The sequence below is a fragment of the Setaria italica genome, chromosome IX (genome assembly GCF_000263155.2).
Source record: "Setaria italica strain Yugu1 chromosome IX, Setaria_italica_v2.0, whole genome shotgun sequence".
Lineage (NCBI taxonomy): Eukaryota > Viridiplantae > Streptophyta > Magnoliopsida > Poales > Poaceae > Setaria > Setaria italica.
The window spans coordinates 4,369,204-4,390,136 of record NC_028458.1 but is presented as its reverse complement, the minus strand read 5'-3'; the positions used below and the strand labels follow the sequence as shown (position 1 = coordinate 4,390,136).

The 20,933-nt window shown below is 43.6% G+C and overlaps 2 protein-coding genes across 2 annotated transcripts; one reads left to right on the top strand and one right to left on the bottom strand.

The window, feature by feature from the left end:
* Positions 1-6,451: 6,451 nt before the first annotated feature.
* LOC101767303 (transcription factor MYB4) lies at positions 6,452-7,941 on the bottom strand. The gene is made up of 3 exons (XM_004981550.4): positions 7,718-7,941; positions 7,496-7,625; positions 6,452-7,355 (listed from the first exon to the last, which is right to left on the bottom strand). Exons 1-3 carry the CDS (start codon positions 7,851-7,853, stop codon positions 6,668-6,670), a joined length of 954 nt encoding a protein of 317 aa, XP_004981607.1. The 5' UTR covers positions 7,854-7,941; the 3' UTR covers positions 6,452-6,667.
* A 5,175-nt stretch (positions 7,942-13,116) lies between these two features.
* On the top strand, positions 13,117-19,152 carry LOC101766896 (homeobox protein knotted-1-like 12). Its single transcript, XM_004981549.2, has 5 exons — positions 13,117-13,977; positions 14,078-14,203; positions 14,311-14,419; positions 18,082-18,323; positions 18,477-19,152. The coding sequence occupies exons 1-5, from the start codon at positions 13,669-13,671 to the stop codon at positions 18,717-18,719; spliced, it is 1,029 nt and encodes a 342-aa protein (XP_004981606.1). The 5' UTR covers positions 13,117-13,668; the 3' UTR covers positions 18,720-19,152.
* The last annotated feature ends 1,781 nt before the right edge of the window (positions 19,153-20,933 follow it).

The following is a 20,933-nucleotide window of genomic DNA, read 5'->3' as shown; positions in this document are numbered from 1 at the left end:
CAGGTTCGCGTGATTTCTCGCAATATCTGGGTTCGATTGCCCGATTCCGGTATGCGGAGAGAATGGATAGCTCTTGTTTTGCTAGTCGATCGATGTCCCAACAACACTGACCTGGTTGGTTGTAGGGGTCGCAAACTCGCAAATCAAGTCGTGTATCGACAATGTTGCCGGGAGGTACGATGTGGCTGGAACCTTTTGAGATTTTAAGACACCAAGTGCTATCTATGGCTTGGGGTTTGATGCTTCTGTGGTATTGAGGTCCAGTGAAATGTGATACTGAAGAAACTCTTTGCGCGTGGCATTTAGGTTTCCATCACGATCAAACTGCATTCAACGGAATCGATGCGTTTTTACATAGTCTCTTACTCCCTCCGTTCCAAATTATAGGTCGTTTTGACTTTTCTAGATACATAGATATTATTATGCATCTAGACATAGGGTATATCTAAGTGCATAACAAAGTCTATGAATCTAATAAAGTCAAAACGACCTATAATTTGGGACGGAGGGAGTAATGTTTATTGAAGTCAATATGTTTTAATATGAGCACGGCTATTTGTTACTTATAAAGGATATGTTTATATGCTAATCACGCAAAACACATGCATCCTCATAGGGTAAACTAATTCCAGGATGCGTTTTAGTACTTCTGTTGTCAATCCACAGTGAGAGGAGCCAAGTCGTGGTGTAAGTGAAACTCTGTATGTCCTGATCAAGCACTTCAGTTTTTTTTTACGCTACATATTCAGATAAACCTTGAAGTTATATCTTGAACTGCTGGAGACAGCAATCAGTCATTGTTCTCTTGACAAAATTGTGAAAGTTTAGCTGATTTGGCCATGGATAGAGGATTAGACCCATGAAATGTGACTAAAGAAATTCAGCTGTTAGTCTTATGCTAGTGTGCAAGGACTCAAGAATTTATGATGAGAACAATGATGTGTTAAAGCCACCCATATGGTTAATAAGATCTTTTTGAGCAAATTTCTGGTCAAAGTGTACATATTGTCCATGACTTGTACTGCATCCTGTCATGTGATGTCGTTTTCATCTACCTATAACTTGTATATCAATCAATACAGTGACGCTATACCGATCTAGTTGACTAATCTTCTAGCCTCCATTTTCAAGTGACCTAGTTTAGTCTGATTTCCTCCATTTCTAGTTTTGTTTTCTAGAATGATGAAATTAGAGATATTTGTTTTGTTTGCTACGCCCTTGCTTTACATGCTCAACTTTTATTTAACATGTATACATGCAAGTTTCATGAAAGGAAAATACCTTTCTGATCCATTCAGTAATCTACAAGCTTGCATTCTCATTCTCGAATGGATAAGTAGCTTATACTCTAGGAAAAATGGATACATTGTTTCTGACTGAAACTATATGACATAAAGTTTTACCATCTTTCACATTGAGATAAACAGGCTATATCACAGGGATCGTATTGCAAAGATCTGTTATATTCCCTTGAATGAAATATTGAAGAAGCACATTTATCGAGTAAAAGGGGCCATCATTTCCTCTTTCTTTTCTCTTTTGACAAGTAGGGACCATCTAATTGTCCTAGATCATGAAAAGAGGCTCCAATCTTGTGCCGAAAGAGCAAGTGATAGATCCTAGATCTATTGTAGCATGTCCTCAAATGTACAATGTTTTTTAAAGATGAAATCAATTACTGTGATAGAATGTACGGCAGTTACTTCGGATTCCCTCTTACTGGCACAGATAGCTTAATTGGCTCAGTGTTCGAGACAAAAAACTTAATTGCCTCATCTTTAACCCCTAGGTAGGACAGCTACTTCATCCATCAGAAGCTAGATATGGCCAACATGGTTTTAGATTAACTAGTTATTAGCTTGTAGCACAACAATAACAGCAGCAAAGCCTTTTAGTCCCAAGCAAGTTGGGCTAGGCTACCAGTGGGTTTATTCTGTCCCAACATAAGCACCACCAAGGTGGGAACGGAAGAGAAGAAGAACAAAACATATGCATACTTTTCTTCATTCAGTTTGGTGCTAGTTAGCTTATAGCACACTAGAAGAAATCAAACCAACCATATTGAGTAATAGTAAAAAACGTCACATCATTTTGGATAACAAAGAGTCTTTTCGAAAAAAATGGATAAAAAATGTTATATGAGCTGGAGAGGCATTTTAGATATCTAGCTGTGTTTTAAGTTTACGCACAATTTATACCGTTTTATCTGTATTAGTACAGCAACTTTACTCTCATTCAACTGATAAACAAGACAAAAGTTTCTTTGTACTAATTACTTACATCTGATGAACCCTGTTTGCACAATATAGGAATACAGTGATTGCAGCAAGAACCCTTCAATTGACCAGGATCTGCAGTTGTAGGACATTCATATTGTGAGTGGACAGTGGACACCCCCTCGTTAAACTTGTGACAGCTGCAAAGGTTGTCTTTTATTATGTGAATAAGATCATATAATTTTAAGTTTAATGCATCCTTCCTGGCTGTTTCATATGCTGTGTCATGTTGTGTCTTTCCTCTTTTTTTTTGTCATTTCATTATTTTTGTATGACATGATGGTTCAGCAACAATCTTACCATTCTTTTCATTCCTGTCATCAGAGGTAACTGCATATTTTTTAATGCAACAAACTTGCTGGCGTTCAAATATAATAAGAGAAACGCATAGAAGATTAAATTATTGAGGATGGAGCCATACAGAAGAGGATAGCCAGTGAGGTTAGTAGGTTACTATGATTATTCCTTTATCCTCCCTTAGACAACATAATCAGAGCCATATCGACATCTTCCTGTTGTAATGGAACAATCAACAAGTTAATAAAGTAGCTGCCCTATGACAAATCACTTATTAACTACGACCTGTACAGGTGCAATAGAGTATGTGGGGGAAAGAGGCCACTAGATTAAACACTTTCGTGTTAGCTTCAGAAAAGCTAAGCAACATCACAATCGATCTTAGTGACTGTCCCTGTCATACGATAAACAATGAGCTCCTTCTCAGATTTCTTGAGTACTATAACATCATAGTGTTGGCTGTCTAGCTCTTGTCTCAGGTGCAGGTAATACTTGATTACAAAATAAACTAACTCAGCTGTGTTGACGGCATGTGCATCAAGTTGTGAATGTTTGACGTTTTGCAAGGCGCTCTATCTAGCAGAAACCTAGTTGGCAGGGATATTCTCACCACTTTACAGCCATAGTCATGGTTTTTATATGAAATCTGTGTAACTCGCGTGCTCTTTTTGGTGTGCGTGTAGAGCTTATCTTGCTGTACATTCTTGTCTGCCGGGGGTTCTTGTTATAAGTTTCAGGGCCCTAGATTTGTTACAGGACATACTTGTGTTCGCAAAAGCATGTCTGCAGTCTGCTTGTTGCGTCTTTTCCTAATTGATTGTATTTTGATATACATGTTCTTAAAATTAATTACCGATTACAATATCCCTATTTCATGTTTATCCACTGAAGTTTGGTTGCAGTAAGCAAGCAAGCAACCACTGCCTAACTGTCTATGCCCAAGAGTTTAGCCGCCCTACGACCAACATGCATTGGCCCCTAGTTTTAGCGACCTAGTAAAGAAAAGATATATAGGCATCAGCTGTTCCCTTTATCCTGTAATAAAATTAGCCGTCCCTACATATACCATGTATGTGAGAGATCGCAGGAAAACCAAGTCCATTAACCAAATGAAACAAGTCCATCAGCTTGTCACTCTCAAATGAAACAAGTCCATTAACCAAACCAACTTTCTATTCCAAAAATGTTTTGGCAGTTTTACTTCACTTGGCACTAGATGGCCATACCTGTGAAAAACTTCTGTAAAACAAGGTATGCTTGCTGTAAAACAATGTATGCTTGCTGTCTGCGGTAGTGCAGTGCCATCCTTTACTTGCTGACTCTACAGAAAGTGACCACCATAGTTCTAGTGTTCACCTCACAATTCTCTGCAACTTCACTGCTGATGTATCAGGGTGATTGATTAAAAAGTGTTTTCCACGTCAGGATTTCTTGTCCATATCTAATGGAGATATTCTTACCCTATCCATTCTTCTATTTTATTCTGCGACAGTAGCCACACAAGTCTATTCTAATTTTTGGCAGTGTCAATCTAAAGGGCATACCTTTTTAGCGCTGTAGTTTCTAACTTATGACAAGAGCCTTGTAACAAACTAACAAAGCATGCACAAATACTTGGTTACTTCTGAAAATAGAGCTAATGCTCCATTCACCCAGGTGTTTAGGTGTTGCCATATTGGACTCCAGTTGAAACCGAGCTTTTTCAGGAAGGTACAAGATATGTGCATCCAAATATGTGATGTATCCGTATTACGCATCAACTTAACAAGTTACTAGTCATTGATCCCGTTTGCAGGCTGTCTATGAGATGAGTGTGATCAGTTTACATATTGTGTATTACTATTGCTTGATTATAAGTAACATTCACTTATTTCCTCTCCTATTTTTAAGGTACCGAAGCATGAATAGTGTAGTCATTCTTCCATTTTCTTAAATTGATAACCTTCTGAATCCTCTTGTCCACTCAAAATATACGCCTTATAAGCCTAAATAAATTACAGAACAGAGCTAGTAAACAACTGTACTAGGACCATAACAATTCGTAGAAATGTCAAATTAGTGGCTGGCATGGATTGACTCACTCACTCACCCCATGAATTCAGCGTGGAGAAATTTTCAATCACACGCCAACTGTTAGTGACAGATGAGATGACCTTTGTCCCATCAAGTCATCATTATGAACATGCCTATAACTCACCTATGCAGAGGTTAGGTAACCAAAGCAGCATTGACTTCTTAGTATATACACAAGTTACTTTATGGATTGGACTATGAAATAACTGCCTTGACCGTTCTCAGACGTGCATTATTATACTGTTTCTTTCTAACTATTACGTTGACTTGCTTGTCCTTTTCGCATACTAGTCATCATGCAGACTTGGAGTGTTTCTTGCTTGAACATATGAACTTCTTTTAGTAAAAAAGCCACACACACATAGGCCTTGTTCAAATAACTCTTGTAATTGATAAAGATTATCAGGCTCTTCCTGAACATGCCTTAAGCAATTTGTGAGTCACATACAACAAGCAGAAACTACCGTAGAATCAATCAATGCCACTCCAATAGAAAAAATATCATTGGAGTCTGAAGCCTTTCTTGCTTTTAGGAGCGCCTCCTATGCTTTACTACCTCTTGATAAGCTTTGAGATTAATGTGCGCATGTGCTAATCCCTTGTCTCAAGTGCAGGGTGTTATCTCATGGCGCATCCAGGCATCCAGCGGTGCAGACTATATGGTCAGGCACACCGGGGTGAGAAAATTCACGTCCATCTCCGTGGCAGGTTGGTAGAATTGCTACTTTTGTTTTACCCCGAATAAATATTTTCAGAATTTATTTGCAAAATCTACCAGCAGTTAGTACCCCAAAACTTCTAAGATCTTTCTTGCATCATAGTTCACATGTTATGACTAATGGTATGATACCATTTATGCAAACAGCATACATAAGGGAAACCAATGTGCACATATTAATTAATTAAGCTGTTGACTCTAGAACAAAGTATGGTACCAGTGATGGGCAAGTCTGTTTTGTTTGTTGAGCTGACATTTTCCTTGGTCCTAGGAAAAATGCATAACATAAGTACAGTTTAGATAGTACCTGAAGCTAGAGGGACGGAAAATTGTTCCAGTGATAGCTAATCATTGTGGCAGAAGTCAAGCCGTGATTATAATTTTTCTTGGTGATAGTTTTAGCATGTACTTAATTAGCTAGTGACAAGTGACAGTATGCTATTTCCAGTCTGAACTCTGGAAGCGCAATGAAGCATGGAATCAAACTAGTGAAATAGAAGCAACCTTTTGATCATTTCTTGCGGCCATGGAAATGAAGTTCCCGTTCATTTCACATTCCAACAACACAAAGAAGTACTGACACTACTTGAGTAGCTTATGGAAATGAATATATTCTATCAGATGAACCTTGTGCCACTATGATGGAAAATTCATCATAGCCGAAATGCCTAGAGATTTAGTACAGAAGATAGAGAATTCCGAACAAAAAAAAAATCTAAGTGATTTCTGACCATATTTATCATGCACGCAAAAACCTTGTAAATCTAAGACTGCAGGCCCTAAGTACCAACTTCCTGTTAACTTGCATTTGAAAATAATTGGGATAGAAGGATTCGATTTGTCTATGTGCCCTATTACTTCCTTAATATCACATGAATTGAGTAGATTCTAGTGATGTGCAGACGACCATGTCTTCTATACCAAAATTAGGCAAACCATGCATATTGTGTAAATAAAATATGTCTATGGCTTTAGAGACAGACACTATAATTGTAGCCTCGAGGTCAGTGTCAGCACTTGGTACAAATACTGGATTCACACCAGATAAATTAACAGAACAATGCAATCGATACAAACCAAAACTGTAAATATTTCTGTAAGGCAGTAAGCCGAGTAGAGGAAATTTCCATTTCAAGAAACTCATAGAAAAACACCTGAAAATCAGGCATCTCTCTCATTTAGGAGTGGTGAGAGACCCTATTGCTGTTAATTCAAAGAAACTCTCATCTTTCACCATTCCCAATGAATGCTAGTACAAATTTACACCACAATTATGCATGTACATTAAAACATAAACCAATGGCTACTTCATACCAAGGTTCGCCGGTTCGTCAACAAGACAATACTGCTGCATCCCTTGGGAGCTGGAAGCCACAGTATTATTAGGGCAAACCAATGGGATCACCTCATTCCACCTCATGCTCTGATCCGTACTCATACCAAAGAAGCAATCCAGACCATCCAGCTTAACCTGATTAAAGTGGAAGTTCTGGTCCAGTTCCAGCGCCGGCAGTGTGCTGGAACCTTGCACACCGCCTTCGCTGAGGGAAGTGGTGTCTACCGTGCATGATGGCGGCATGAGGCTTGGACTTCCCTCGTACATTGGAGGAACGCACTGAGGAACTGGCAGAGTTGCAAAAGGGCCTGCTCCACCTAGTTTGTAAAGAAGCTTCCGGATTGACTCATCTACCTCATCTCCTATGCGATGGCCTTCCATCATAATACCTGGCACTGGTGGCACCGCCCCTGTAATGGCTTGTTGGTGCCAGTTGTAAGCAACTGCCGGCACGCCGCTGCTTCCGTTCGCATCCCCGGTCGCCGCTTCTTGCTTCATCCCATCGCTTGCCGTCGCCTGGCGCATGAATTGCTGCTGCTGCCTCTGATCCTTGCGGGACTGCTTGCCGAAGAGCTTCTTCTTGAGCCTCGTGTTCCAGTAGTTCTTTATGTCATTATCCGTCCTTCCCGGCAGCTGCGCCGCTATTATCGACCACCTACGACCGCAGCATGCATGGTCTGTTCAGATCATAGATTCTACCGTACCCATGTGCTTGCCTACCAGGTTGCAGCTAATTCTACAGTCTATATGATCAAAGAAGACACTAGGCCAGTTAGACCTATACTGAATTTGTACCTGCTGCCTATGCTGATGTAGAGGCTAAGGATTATCTTGTCCTCCTCCTCCGAGAATCCTCCGTGCTTGATGTTTGGCCGGAGGTAGTTCAGCCACCGGAGGCGGCAGCTCTTGCCGCACCTCTTCAGCCCTGCACAAGGCCCAGGCACACAAGCACCACCAACTGATTAGCCGTCCCTTGTACTGCTACTGACTAGTATGGCGATCATCTTGGGAACATACCTATCTTCTGCGGCAGCGCTATCCAGTTGCCGCCGGTGCCATTCTGCTCGATGTAGGACTTGAGCTTGGCGTCCTCCTCCGGCGACCATGGACCCTTCTTCACGCTAGCTTTGTCACAGCACGGAGCTCTCCCCATGGCAGCTTCTTTCTCCTCCCTTCGACCTCTGGGGCGTGGAAGAAGTGTTGATTAGGGCCTAAGCTTGGTTAGTCATGATGACGGTCTGGGTGGTGTGTTTATGTGCTGAAAAGGGAGGACTAGAGAGAAGGTGTATTATTGGCATGGAAAAAGGTGGCTGCTGTGATAGTAATAAAATACTGTTTAATCGGTGGTGGTGTGATCTGGGCTGCTCTCTTTCTAATTGTTGTTTCTCTTGGATTAGAATCTCCATCATGCAGCCATCAGCAGTCCCTGCAAAACCTTTTCCTGAACCTGGTCTTCGTGCACCCTAGACTCTGTAGTTTGTTTATCTGATCTGATCTGATCTGCCTAGATGAGTAAATACAATATTCTACTATCTCATTGCATATATTGCACCTGTTTATTCTATTGTTTGGGCTGTGTGTGCTAATCTTGTGCATACATATGTGGACAGTAGCCAGTGATAGTCTGTAAAAACCATATTGTACTTCTTTTCTCAAACACGCAGTCCTCCTGCGAGCCACAATACTAAGATAATCGATAAAACAATTTGGGTGCAAAACACTCAACACATGCTGCAAAGAAAGAACAAAGCTAGATGTTAAAGAAAAGACACGCCTAATAAAGAGTTACATACTGATTGCACACGGAATGGTTTAAATACAAACACGATACATAATTTTCATTGTGGGAAAAATGAAGTGGACACATTTTATTTGATGGATAGCAAGATACCCTTTATTATTAGCTAAAACATGCTTTATATAGTGCAGATCCGTAATATCGATGTTATCATATTCAGCTATATGACTGTTGCAAGTTCTCATGCTGGTGTTAACTGCAGCACTTGATTTGATGACAGGACCTTCAGGTTGCACCTTCTGAAACTCCTGGACTATGTCGGCATCAGTCCTGTTCATATTCGCTCCTTGGAAAACTAATGAGCTATATTTACTGTATCCATTTGATTCCTAATAAGCTTTCCCTGGATGCTGACCAACCCTGTAAGCATTATTTTGACATATTCCACTTCTTTTATGTGCCTCAATTGAGCTCTACTTTTGGGGAACATACAAGTCAAAGAATTTGCTTGATTTCCAAGTATTTTGAAATATGCTCGCAGAATAAGTGAACAATTGTCATTTTGGCCCCTCAGTCGCTGTCGATGACTCATGGTGTCGTGATGTATGCTCGTTTTCATCATGGTGATCTTTTTGGGTCCTTTTTGGGTCTATATTATAAAAATAAGCATGTGCTATCCTGAAACTGGGTCGACGACTCAGGTTTTTCCCCCCAATTTAGGTGTGTTCTTTATGAAAACTGTAGGTTGTTATTGTAAGTAAGTCCTAATAGCTGAGTGAAATTTATTTGAAAATCTTAAAGGTTCTTTAGGTATGTTGTGCTTTCTTTTCCTCTTTCACATCATGCTGGTTATGCACGTCTCTGATTTCAAAACATTATGTTATCTGAAAGTAATTTCCTAATATGTCCATTCTCGTTGCTGTGATGTGAGGTAGACGTGGAAGGCCGGCCAATGTTTTACATCGTCATATTATTCTTAACATGTTTGTGTTTGCATCGTAACGAAATTTGAACCTGGTATATGGTATGGGCACTTTAATGCAATTAGCTCCCTTTTCAGGATTTGCACGCATATTAGCTCTTAATAGCTTATATAAATGGCATGCTGTTCCTTCAATTAGTCAGATAAATTGAACGTTCCATATATTCAGTTTTCCATTCAAAGTTTACAGTATATGCTGGTTGGTTACAGGTTTTTGTTGTATTGAAACTCAACGATGTCATCAACACGTGTCTGGTGAAAAGATGTACAGATTTGTAATCGAAGTAATTGGGGCACGCGAATATGACATTGGATCAAAAGAGAGTACATGCCAGAAGCAATGACGAAAAAGTATGTATATATTTGCCATCACTCGCATTCTCAAGAATCTTCAGGAAAGTAACTTGTCATGTAGCTAGCGCTCCCTACTGTGCTGGTTTGCTTCGTCTTAAAAAAAACAAAAGCTGTACTGGTTGGCTGGTAAAATTTGCTTGTCTGCAACAGGGAAATGGGCAAATGGCCATGGTGATAGAACACTTCACTAGTCAGTAGTCACACAGATGCTTCAGAATCTGGGCTGAGGTCAAAATGCTTCATAGTTTATGTGGCCTGAGGTCAAAGCGGCCCATAACTTAACTAGGCTGAGGTGAATGTAGCCCATATGAGTGCGGGGCGCATCCAGATTTTTGCTCGGTTTATTGGCTCTAGTGGGCCTTTTCAGGTTTACAGAGGTTGCAAGGCCCAATTGCTACTTCTTTCCATGTTATTTTTCTCCAACCAAACCACAGGAATTTTGCGTATTTCTAGTGTCAGAATACAGAATTTCTGCCTACATTGCATTTTCCTTCTGTGCAGGCAGAGTTAGGGTATGCCTGCAAGCTGCAACTACATGACCCATCCTTTAAACCAGGATAACATTGACAATCAGACAATGAATAGGACGCTCCCTGTTCCGGAACGGCCATTGCACGTCAGGTATAAGTTGGATTACCAACTGGTTGGTACCTCAAGTGGCCTTGCCTTCTTAGGACTTTGCAAGCACTGCTTGCATTTTATGGCCAAGCGCGTAACTGCTGTGGGACTTGCTTGCTTGCTGCCAATAATTGAGTTCTTGCCATGCACAGGCGCGTGGGATCCTGTCAGTCGGCTCGGAGGAAGCGTAACTGCTGTGGGACTTGCTCTCGAGAGCAACCGCGAGCGAGCGAAATGATCGATCGAACCATGGAGGGATTCCTGATTCCATCAGAGATTTGACGAGACCTGCCTGGTGGAGTGGTGTGGGAGTCGTCGGCGGGCCAGCATATGCGGGCGACGAGCCGAGCCATGACTTGGACGGGTGCATGGGCAGCCTGCGCTAGCTAGCTGCTAGCGGCACGCGCCCTGCGCCCGGTCTGGGGGCTGGCCGCGCCCATGCGCCAGCTCGATCGACCCCCCGCGATTCGCGCCGGGCTCCGACCAGATCCAGAGGCTCAGTATTGGTCAGTGCTCCTGCCCGTTTCCCTACTACTAACTGCAGTGTCTGTTGTTTTACCGTTACAATGTTTGGTTGCTTGCGTTCGTCTCTTGAACAACCTCGTCCTGATGCTGTGGTGCACTGGTAGCTAGCTTTTACTGCATTTCTTTAAGCCTGTCAAGCTTTTATTGTTTTTCTTTAAATCCTGGCGTCGTCAGTCCTCCCCAAAATTAATGATGCTAGGTAACGGCAATCTGGCCAGAAATGATCATACAGGGTAGCCGCACAAAATTGAAATACCGTCGAAAAGACAGAATACCTACAACAAGACAGTATAGGGGTGCCACGAAAGGACGTGATAAGGTGACAAGGCCTCAAGTCCCGTCCGTACTGTTCGACGAGATTCTTTGACCATTATATCCTCCGGTTATATATATTTCAAATAAAACATGCACGATCGTGACACTACGGAGTCTGCATATAGACACCACGCCATCTACAGGCGTTCGCAAACAACTCGACTGTACCTGGATATATAAATAGCTCCCTGACTGGTTAGCTAAATTAAAAACTGGTAGGTGGTTAACAGCGACCTCTGATGACTCGTCATGGTACTTTCGCTCGTATGTCTTCAGTTTCAGCTTCTATGTCACAATCTCTCTCGCTGTTTACTCGTTATACATATTCTTCTCTGGAGGCTGGAGCCCAGCAAAGATATATAGGTCAAGGTAGCATAGGGCCCTGCAGGCTGCAGGCATTGCCAACTGGGACGGACGGGATCGGATGGAGCGGAGAGGATCATGTGGCTGAAGCCCTGGCTGCACAGCATAAACTGAGCTTTACTGGCAGTAGCCCATCTTTCGACATAGATGTGACAAGACGAGCAGAAAACACGGGCTCCTCTCTCTCATCTGGTAGAGGGTGCGATGGAGGCCGGTTGGCGGTGGACATAGCTTCTCGTTGTGTCCATCGCACTGCTAGCTGTGTAGGCAGGGAGGTAATCTTTTCTCGACTGTTACAGAGTTTGCTCAATCTGGCTGGCGAATCAAGAAAATACTTTCCATTTCTAAACTCAAAAATACTGGAACCCTTTTTTGGTTTTGGATTCAGGTTTGCTTTGGATTATTTGTTGGATATAAGTTCATGCATTATACTGATGAAGTGATGATGTATGCATGGAGCAAAGTTCCAGCTGGTCCGTTTGTTAGTGACCCCATCCTAGTTTAGAGTCTATTTTTACAACTAGGGGAACCCGTCTACACTTTGATTAGACATCTTTCAAATCATGATGGTGCCTAATGTGATTGATTTATGCTGCCACTTTTCACGAGATTAAAATGGTCGGAGGATGGGGAGAACTTGGTTAGCTGTTATCGCCATTGATTGCCTTCTTAGCGGCTATGACTAACTCTTAACGAGGAGCTATCTTGTGTCAAAATTTGGTTAATAATGTATATCCAATTTGTAAGACATGCTGAAAAGTTTGTTTAACTCAGGGATAATTTGTGGTATATGCTTTATGTTGCTGACATTGTAAACTTTCTTATACTCTATCTGGTAAGGGAGAATATTTTGAAAGGAAGGTAAGATATATGTACTTTGGAAATAACGTGTGACCGCCCTTGGATCAAGGCAAGTGTGGTTCAGACTAGTTTGGGCCACACTACTAAAATATAATTGTGCTAAACTGACGCATAACCTAATATGATGCCACTATATCCTTTTCAGAGTTGCTTATTCTTGAAGGTTATTACAGTTACACTCTCCTCTCCTGACCATAAACGAACCTAATGCGCACAGTTTACCCCACAAATTACCTCAGCGACGATTAGCTCTTCAGCAAATATCATCAGATTCGAATAGTCGATCGAGATTGTCTGATGTCGAGTGTTTTAGGCAAAATTTTCATTTTATCGCCTCCACCAGTACTTGGATATATACTACATGCCTTGTTATGTCGCTAGTCGCTACCATCAAATATAACTTGGGCTTTGATTTATCTCCAGACAATCTTGCCATGGAAAGATGAAAGATTAAGAAGTGGAGAAACAGGAGCTGGAGGGAGTATGCGCCAACTGCCAAGGGCATGAACATACACTAGTAGCATGTTACTTTTCCAAGAATCTTTCCATCTTGGTGAAAGGGAGGGGTAAAGCTAAACACATGGAAAGATTGGCGGAGAGAGACGACATGCCGGGAACACCGCAGCTGTTGCCTGTAACTTCATTCTACAGTCCCAGCTATGTGACGCTTGCTACTGCTTGTAGATGAAACAACTCACTGTCCTGACTGCTCCTGCAGGGCCGTCGGCGACACCCGAAACCTCAAAAAATCCGTCCAGATCCAAGAAACGTCCCAAGCAAGGACTGATGAAGAGCAAGAAAAAGATCACGCATCTGCATGTGATATGTATGATGCGCCTGCACCTTTGGTACGGATCTTCTCCCCCTCGCATCGGTTGGTCTCTGTCAATTCGAGCCGAGTGCCCCGAGTATTCCCTCGCAGGCAGCTGTCCTGTGCCTGTAACAGCGGCAGCTACCAACAGCAACACACACAGCTTCCTCTTTACTCTGACTTGACATGGGAACAAAGCCAGCCACCAGCCACTCAAGCATATCATTCAACCAATGTACCTGTACCTTTCCTCCTCTCTTCATTCCATCTTCCCATCCCAAATATCTCAAGCATCTTTCTGAGTTCATCTCCTCCTTCCCATCCATTGCTAGCTAGGGTTTCTTAAGTCTTGGCCTCAGTTCTTCTTCTTTGTCTTTTGATTGGCACACTAAGAAAGCGCCATGGATAGCTTCAGGGATCTTGGCGGAGGCGGGAGCAGTGCTTCCAAGGCTTCCTTCTTGCAGCTTCCTTTGCTGCCGGCATCGTCGTCAGCACAGGGGTTTCCGTCACCGGACGGGCATCACCACAGCTCAAGACTCGCGCTGCAGCAGTTACTTGCCGACCCGTCGGCCGCGCAACATAGCCACCGGAAGGACGGTTCACTTGCACAAGGAGAGATTTCGCCGGTAGATGCCGAGACCATCAAGACCAAGATCATGTCGCACCCACAGTACTCGGCCCTCGTCGCTGCCTACTTGGACTGCCAAAAGGTTAGTACAAGAAGCCATGCACAGGTCTAGTTTAATCTGGTCAGGATAAATAAAAATAAAAATTTCATATCATGGATTAACTATCTGTTGTCGATCGTAGGTTGGTGCGCCGCCGGATGTGTCAGATAGGCTCTCGGCCATGGCGGCGAAGCTGGACGCACAGCCGGGGCCAAGCCGGCGGCGGCACGAGCCGACGCGTGCTGACCCGGAGCTCGACCAGTTCATGGTCTGCCGTGCTTTGACAGATAGATCGATTCAATTCGTCGCATGCGATACTTCTGTCCATGGTGTTGCTCTCAAAAACTAATCGCCTGCTCCTGCTTGCCGCTGCAGGAGGCTTACTGCAACATGCTGGTGAAGTACCAGGAGGAGCTGGCGCGCCCGATCCAGGAAGCTGCGGAGTTCTTCAAGAGCGTGGAGAGGCAGCTCGATTCGATCACCGGTAAATATTTGTTTCTGTATGGTTCTTTTGAGACAGGTAGCTTACCACATCTGGAAATGATGTTCGGTTTATGCGATGCAACTGAGCTAGCTTTTTCCCTTCTTTGGATTCTTGCCACTGATACGGCCATCTGGCCGTTTATTTTGTTGATTAGTTTATTCGGGGAGGGGATAAGGTTTGCATGCATTAGTCCACTTGTTTAGTTGAAGCATAATAGAGCATCCATCAGTAGTATAGTGAGCATCACGAGGCCACAGTAAGCTCCAGGTTTCATGGCTCTCCACCTCTCGTTTATTAGCTTTAGCTCAAATTGTATATGCAATATTGGAGAGCTGATGATGTGCCATGGAATGATGCTCGAACACTTTTGAAGACGCTCTTCAGTTACAAGCATGGTGTTACTGACGAGAGACATCAGAGCCCCTGGTTCTTGTTTACCACTCCCATGTCCGATATTTTCTTTAGTTTTCTTTGCCTGTAGCTTTGTGAGAGATTCGTGTAACATCATATCCATCTTTTTCAAAAGAATATTGGTCTTCTCGGCTTGATATTACTGTTAACAAACTAATCAAATTAAAGCATATAAGCTCGTTTTGTGAGCATATACAGTTAGCTGTTGCAACACACGTGTGGCGGTGGATGGGCGGTGCAATCTGCTGTTAGTAGTGTGTGTCGTCTCTGCATCCGCGAGTATTATGGGTAACCAAATAAATAGCGACACTGTTCGAGATGGATATGTACTGTTACTACACTGTTTGCTTTGTCTCTTGATCTATTCTACAACAGTAGGGGTAATGATCCAGCTATGACACGCTTGACATGCATGGTTCATGCGTCCTTCCTATGGTCAATGTAGTACCGCTGTTTCTTGATGCGTTAAGAACCATCTGCTTCATGTAGTATATAGGGACATATATGCAAGAAAAAAGGTTACACGATCACACATAAGTACATAGCCATAAGTTGGTTTTATCTCCAAATATAGTTTTATATTTTACTGGGCAGTTTTGTAGTAGTTTATCATACAGGTCTCTGGATCATTATCAAATTTTGAGTCCCAGCAGATTAGATCTATTAACCTTGTATAAATGCAGCAAGTATGATGTGCCCCTTCTCCATGTGCTACTATACCAGCAATTAATACCATAAGGCCCTTTATATTTCCAAATAAAAACTGCACAATCCCATGTTCCCTACAATGTTGCAACAGATCTCAATTCTCAGTTACTTAGCTTCCACAAATCAAATGTGGAACGAAGTCTATATTATCTTTCCATTAAAAAGGACTATATTATTATATTTTTGCCATGCTTGTGAAATGTAAAATAGCAATAGGGTCATGTCAGCATGCATGACATACGTGTACCAGATAGGCGTCACAGCTTCAGGATTGTCATCCAACATTGAGTTGCATTGCCTTCCCGCTGATTTTATTATTGCCCTATTTGCCACAGAATTTTAGTGAAACAATTGCTTTGTCAAATGCCAATTGTATGTGTTAGTTGCTGCACCTTCTCTGTTTGCTCAGTTTCATTTTCAGTACCACATAAAGTATAGTTTTCATTTGTGGTTTTTATTAACTGAATGGTCAGGTTAAATCTGTGTAGTGCATGGATGGAAGGTATTACAAAACCTACTTTCTGTGGTATGAAGAAAAGGAAAACCAACAATTCATTCATTGAACATGTATTTGAAAAATCACAACCCCCCACCCTCTTGCGCAGCACACATAGAATTGCTGGCCGCCAGCTGACCTCATACATCGATCAGGTGTGTTGTTCAACCGTACCTAGCTTGTATGTGATTGCTGCATGGATACCAGTAGTATGCATGGCTATATGGTAGGGCATTTATTAACAATGCGCCTCTTTGAATTCAATTATGAAATTGCCACATCAGCCCAAGAGTGTTAAATTCTCTTCATCTGCTTTCTAAGGTCAGATTTTTAGCAGCATTCATCATCTTCTAAATGTTTAAAAAAAGAGCAAAAAATCTCGCTATCTGATATACATTTTATCTTTTATTATCTTGTGATAATACATAGATGCATTTAGCATTCCATTCATCGTTTTGTAGTTAGTAGAAAATTTAAAATTTGGTGTTGAACTTTTTTTATTAACTTGTGAGTTGTGACATGTGTGTGGTTAAGAAGATAGGACATGTTTAGTGAAATAGATTAGTTTGTGAAACTATTCTCTTGTGTATGATTGTTTGGCCCACAAGAATGACTAATAAGAGAGAAAGCACCTGGAACTGGAACCTATGAACCTTTTCTTAATAAGGATATATAGCATCTAATGACTATGTACCCAAGGAGTGCACTTGCTTTGTACAAATACACTCAAACTGATAAGGAGCATGTAATTTTATCTGTTACCATTCCTGATGCCCCAGCTAGAGGCTTCTCGCTTATCTGTATTCACCAACAATTGCTAATTAGCTAACTGGTGAAGTTCCGTAATAAATCAGTTTTAACATGCATTCCTAAACACATTATTCAAAATCGAGAGTGATTGTTCCATATTTTGGCTCGTGCATTTGTTGTCTATTTAAAAGTTTAGTACCAATCGTTCGAAATTTTAATACCATCAAGTTCAGCAGTTCATGTGTGAAGCAGTAGTGGAAATCATTGAAGAACTTTTTTCCCATAATTGAATAAAAGTGTTTTAAAGTTTCTCGCTTCATTATGTTTTTCTATTTCTGTTGTAAATGTCTTCAGTGTGTATATTTAATATTTTATTCCGTAGTTTGCACAATCCTTTGACATCAAGGGTGATTGAATGAATAATTGATGATTCAGTTGTTTCATTGTGTTTTCCCAACTTTTGCCACGTGCAGTGAGTTTAGGTTCATAGAGGGTTTATGTCATGGCGGTATCAGTGTAGACAGCAATGCATGCATGCGTAGTGATTTATATATTTTGACATGTCACTAGCATTTCTCTTATGTTGCTCTAAGATAGTATTTGCACTTTATTTTAGCATATTTACTCGCATACATTATTTCTAAAGTATTCAAATCATCCTCCTAAATTTTTATAATACACCTAGAAACCACAATTGCTGCAAGATGTCCTGAAAGAATGCATGTATGCTGTATGCGATCTTTAGGCAGTAGCTTCTTTTCCTCGATTTGTCCCATTTTCAATCTATTAGAGTTTATGCCGTTTATTATTAGTCTGTGACGTTGATATTGGCTGTCAATCTAATTGATTAAGAAGATTTCAATGAATTAAAAGGGAATGATCCTTATGTTCGGGGTCTGCACAAGAGGCTATTATCCTCCCGTGGGGACATTTTTATAAGACTCTCTTCCCTGTAAAATGTGAATCAAAACAGTACCTGTTCAAAGTTAATAAACATGATGCCATGGGTGTTAAAGCGGCAACAATCCTAGTAGTATTATTTTGTGTAGTGTGGCCTAGGCTCCGATCTACTGTAGCTGCATGAGCACTATTTGTTCAGGATTCGACTGTTCATTCGTACCATCTCACCTATCTAAACAGACAGAATTAATTGAGAAACTTGTTTGGGTTGTAGATCTCTCCATAATTGGTGGCCCTTACTCACCAAAACTTTGTCAGAAGTGATCTAATCCGTTATAACAAAAGTGACAAATTTTAACAAACCTTTGTTTTTCGATGATCTATATACTTATTACAGACAGTAACTGTGAAGGCGCTGGGTCGTCCGAGGATGACCAGGACGCGAGCTGCCCTGAGGAGATCGATCCCTGTGCCGAGGACAAGGAGCTCAAGCACCAGCTCCTGAGGAAGTACGGCGGCTACCTGGGCGGCCTCCGGCAGGAGTTCACCAAGAGGAAGAAGAAAGGGAAGCTCCCCAAGGAGGCCAGGCAGAAGCTTCTCCACTGGTGGGAGCTGCACTACAAGTGGCCCTACCCTTCTGTATGACCCCCTACATCTTTGCATATATTTTTGAACCTCTTCAAATTACTCATATGTTCTTCACATATATATATATATATGCAATGGCAGCTGTACACGCTGTTGCAGCATGAGTTGTGTGAGATTTTGAATGTTGCGAGCGGGTGGGCGCAGGAGACGGAGAAGATGGCGCTGGCGGAGACGACAGGGCTGGACCAGAAGCAGATCAACAACTGGTTCATCAACCAGCGGAAGCGGCACTGGAAGCCGACATCGGAGGACATGCCGTTCGCGATGATGGAGGCGGCGGCGGCGGCGGGCGGGTTCCACGCCCCGCAGGGCGCCGCGGCGCTGTACATGGCGGACAGCAGGACGGCGTTCATGGCGCCGGACGGCATGTACCGGCTGGGGTCGTGACGGGCTAGTGCCACTGCTGCTAGCTGCATGTACATGCATGCACGTTCGGACGGACGCCCAGCAAATTAAAGTTGCCGGTCGATGGTGTTGGGGGTTACTGTGGACGTCCAGCAAAGATTGCCGATCCATGGCAGCGGCAGGGTAAAAAGCCTAAATCTGCTGCTCGCGGTACGGTGATTATTGAGGTAGTGCTTGAACTGTTGGTTGATGGCCATTGTTGCTATTCGGCCGTAAATACACAGTAAGTGATTCCCTGCAAAGTAGCTAGGCATCATGGTTTTCTTTTACAGTTTTCTTCTAAAGATGACGACTAAACATTTGGTAACATTCTCAGCTTGTGCCTTGAATTGCCCTGGTAATATGAACTGGAGGAGAACGAACCGTGTATGTTTTGTGTGTAGTAACTATTACCCAGATGGGTGATTCAGGTCAATGGACCATTTCTTTTCACAGGTAATTCTAGGTTTGGAACGCCGCCTGTCCTTACTCTTCACTAAGCCTGCTGCAATGTAATTGCTGCCCGTCCTGTGGATTATTCACGCTCTGTCCGTGTGGAACCAATCAGCGGAAAGTACGGAGGTAAAATGTCCGTACGGCGCGGCCGTACGCCTGGCCACCAGTGCCTCACAGTGCGCCAGCACAGCACGCGCCACCACCGTCCAGCAGACAGCGGCGGCCGGCCGGATCGATCTCGCCACAACCATGGAATGGAACCAGCCAGCCAGCTCACCCTTGCATGATCATAATGATTCGTGAGCTCAACCACCGCATCCGCCTCCCGTCCTCCGATCCCCAGACCCCAGGGCGACCGGCGGCACTGTAGTGTAGCGCGCGCACAGTGCCGGCGGCATGCAGTGCAACGGCGATGAACAGCCTGCAGGTGGCTGCGGGCCGGCGTGTACTTCTCCACTGTAGGCGCGCGGCAGGCAGGCCGGCCGGACGCCCTGTGACAACAATGTAGGAGCTGCCGCATAACTGCGTCCTGGCCTCCTGGGTGTGTCCTCACGGCCGCGGATGTCCGTGGACGTGCTGCCCTGCTGGTCGTCCGTCCGTTCACGGAGCGCCGCATGGGGCGGATGAGTGATGATGATCCTTCTTTTTTTTCTTTTTCTTTTTCTTTTTTGCTTTTCTTTATTTTCTTTTTTTTAGAAGGAGATGCTGCGCGGTTGCCAGTTGCTGGGCTAAGTCAAAGCGGTTGGGTGGAATGAAATGGTGCGGATCGGTGAAGTGAGCGCGGCCCTTGATTTTATGGCCCAGCGTTGATCTGTGAAGAGAGTAAGGGCCTTGTGACGAGCTAAGCAGCAGCCCGCCGACCCGACCACACAGCAGCAGCCCAGTGTAGAAAGGGGCAGCCCATCAGGGGAGAGGCCCCCTGTCCAGCTAGTCCACAGCAGAGGATTGCCCAGCCCAGCCAGGAGCTACACGAGTCTGAACTCTGAAAACCAACGATGATACCGACTGTGTCCAGGCTCAAAAAAAAAAAAAAAGGAAACGACGCGTCCGACGACTGGTGATCCGGCTCGGCGGGCCGTGGCAGTGCCAGGTCCGGTTCTAGTCAAGTCAACTACCGATGGGCGGCCGGCCGGCCGCATCGTCACCACCACAGTCTGCATGATTGGAACTGCCACTGCAGAGTGCAGACCTGCGTTTTCCGACGTCTCGAACGTCTTCAATTTTGGACCTTCGTTACCTGCTCCAGGTTATCGCCGCGATCGGTCGCAGTCCAACTGCGATTAGCATCTATCCGCCGGCCCGCCGGGAGAATGTGCTCCACACGCGTCGCAGCCCGCCGCGGCACAGCGACACACGCACAGTAACTCTCACTCTCACGTCCGCCCTCATGTCGCCCCGGATGACATTTCCACACATACAAGACTTGCCGCCGTGACGAGCGACATCTAGAAAGTCGCCGGCGGCGATCCCAGCTCGCCGGCAGTCCCGGTCGACGGCGTCACGCGCGCCCGGGTCATTCACAGGCGTCCACATCGCCGCGAACGCGAGCGTGAAAGCTGACACCTCTAAACAACAGGCGGGGAAGAAGTTTCCAAGCTGGACCACGCCTGACCAGCCAAAGTCCAAGCCCGGCCGGGGAGGATGGCCTGTTCCCATCCGATCAGACTGGCGCGCGCGTGATCTCGCGAGGAAGAAGAAGAATGAGACGACCCCAACCACCAAGTCATACGAGCCTATCTAGATGGATTCCAATAAAATTCA

Bases quoted from the DNA above. Each gene is read 5' to 3' on its own strand.
- LOC101767303 (XM_004981550.4), bottom strand. From the start codon at position 7,853: ATGGGGAGAGCTCCGTGCTGTGACAAAGCTAGCGTGAAGAAGGGTCCA. The intron at 7,626-7,717 runs GTATGTTCCCAA...GGCCTTGTGCAG, and splicing joins AGCGCTGCCGCAGAAGATAG to GGCTGAAGAGGTGCGGCAAG. The intron at 7,356-7,495 runs GTACAAATTCAG...CTGCGGTCGTAG, and splicing joins TACATCAGCATAGGCAGCAG to GTGGTCGATAATAGCGGCGC.
- LOC101766896 (XM_004981549.2), top strand. From the start codon at position 13,669: ATGGATAGCTTCAGGGATCTTGGCGGAGGCGGGAGCAGTGCTTCCAAG. The intron at 14,204-14,310 runs GTCTGCCGTGCT...TTGCCGCTGCAG, and splicing joins CGGAGCTCGACCAGTTCATG to GAGGCTTACTGCAACATGCT. The intron at 14,420-18,081 runs GTAAATATTTGT...TACTTATTACAG, and splicing joins GCAGCTCGATTCGATCACCG to ACAGTAACTGTGAAGGCGCT.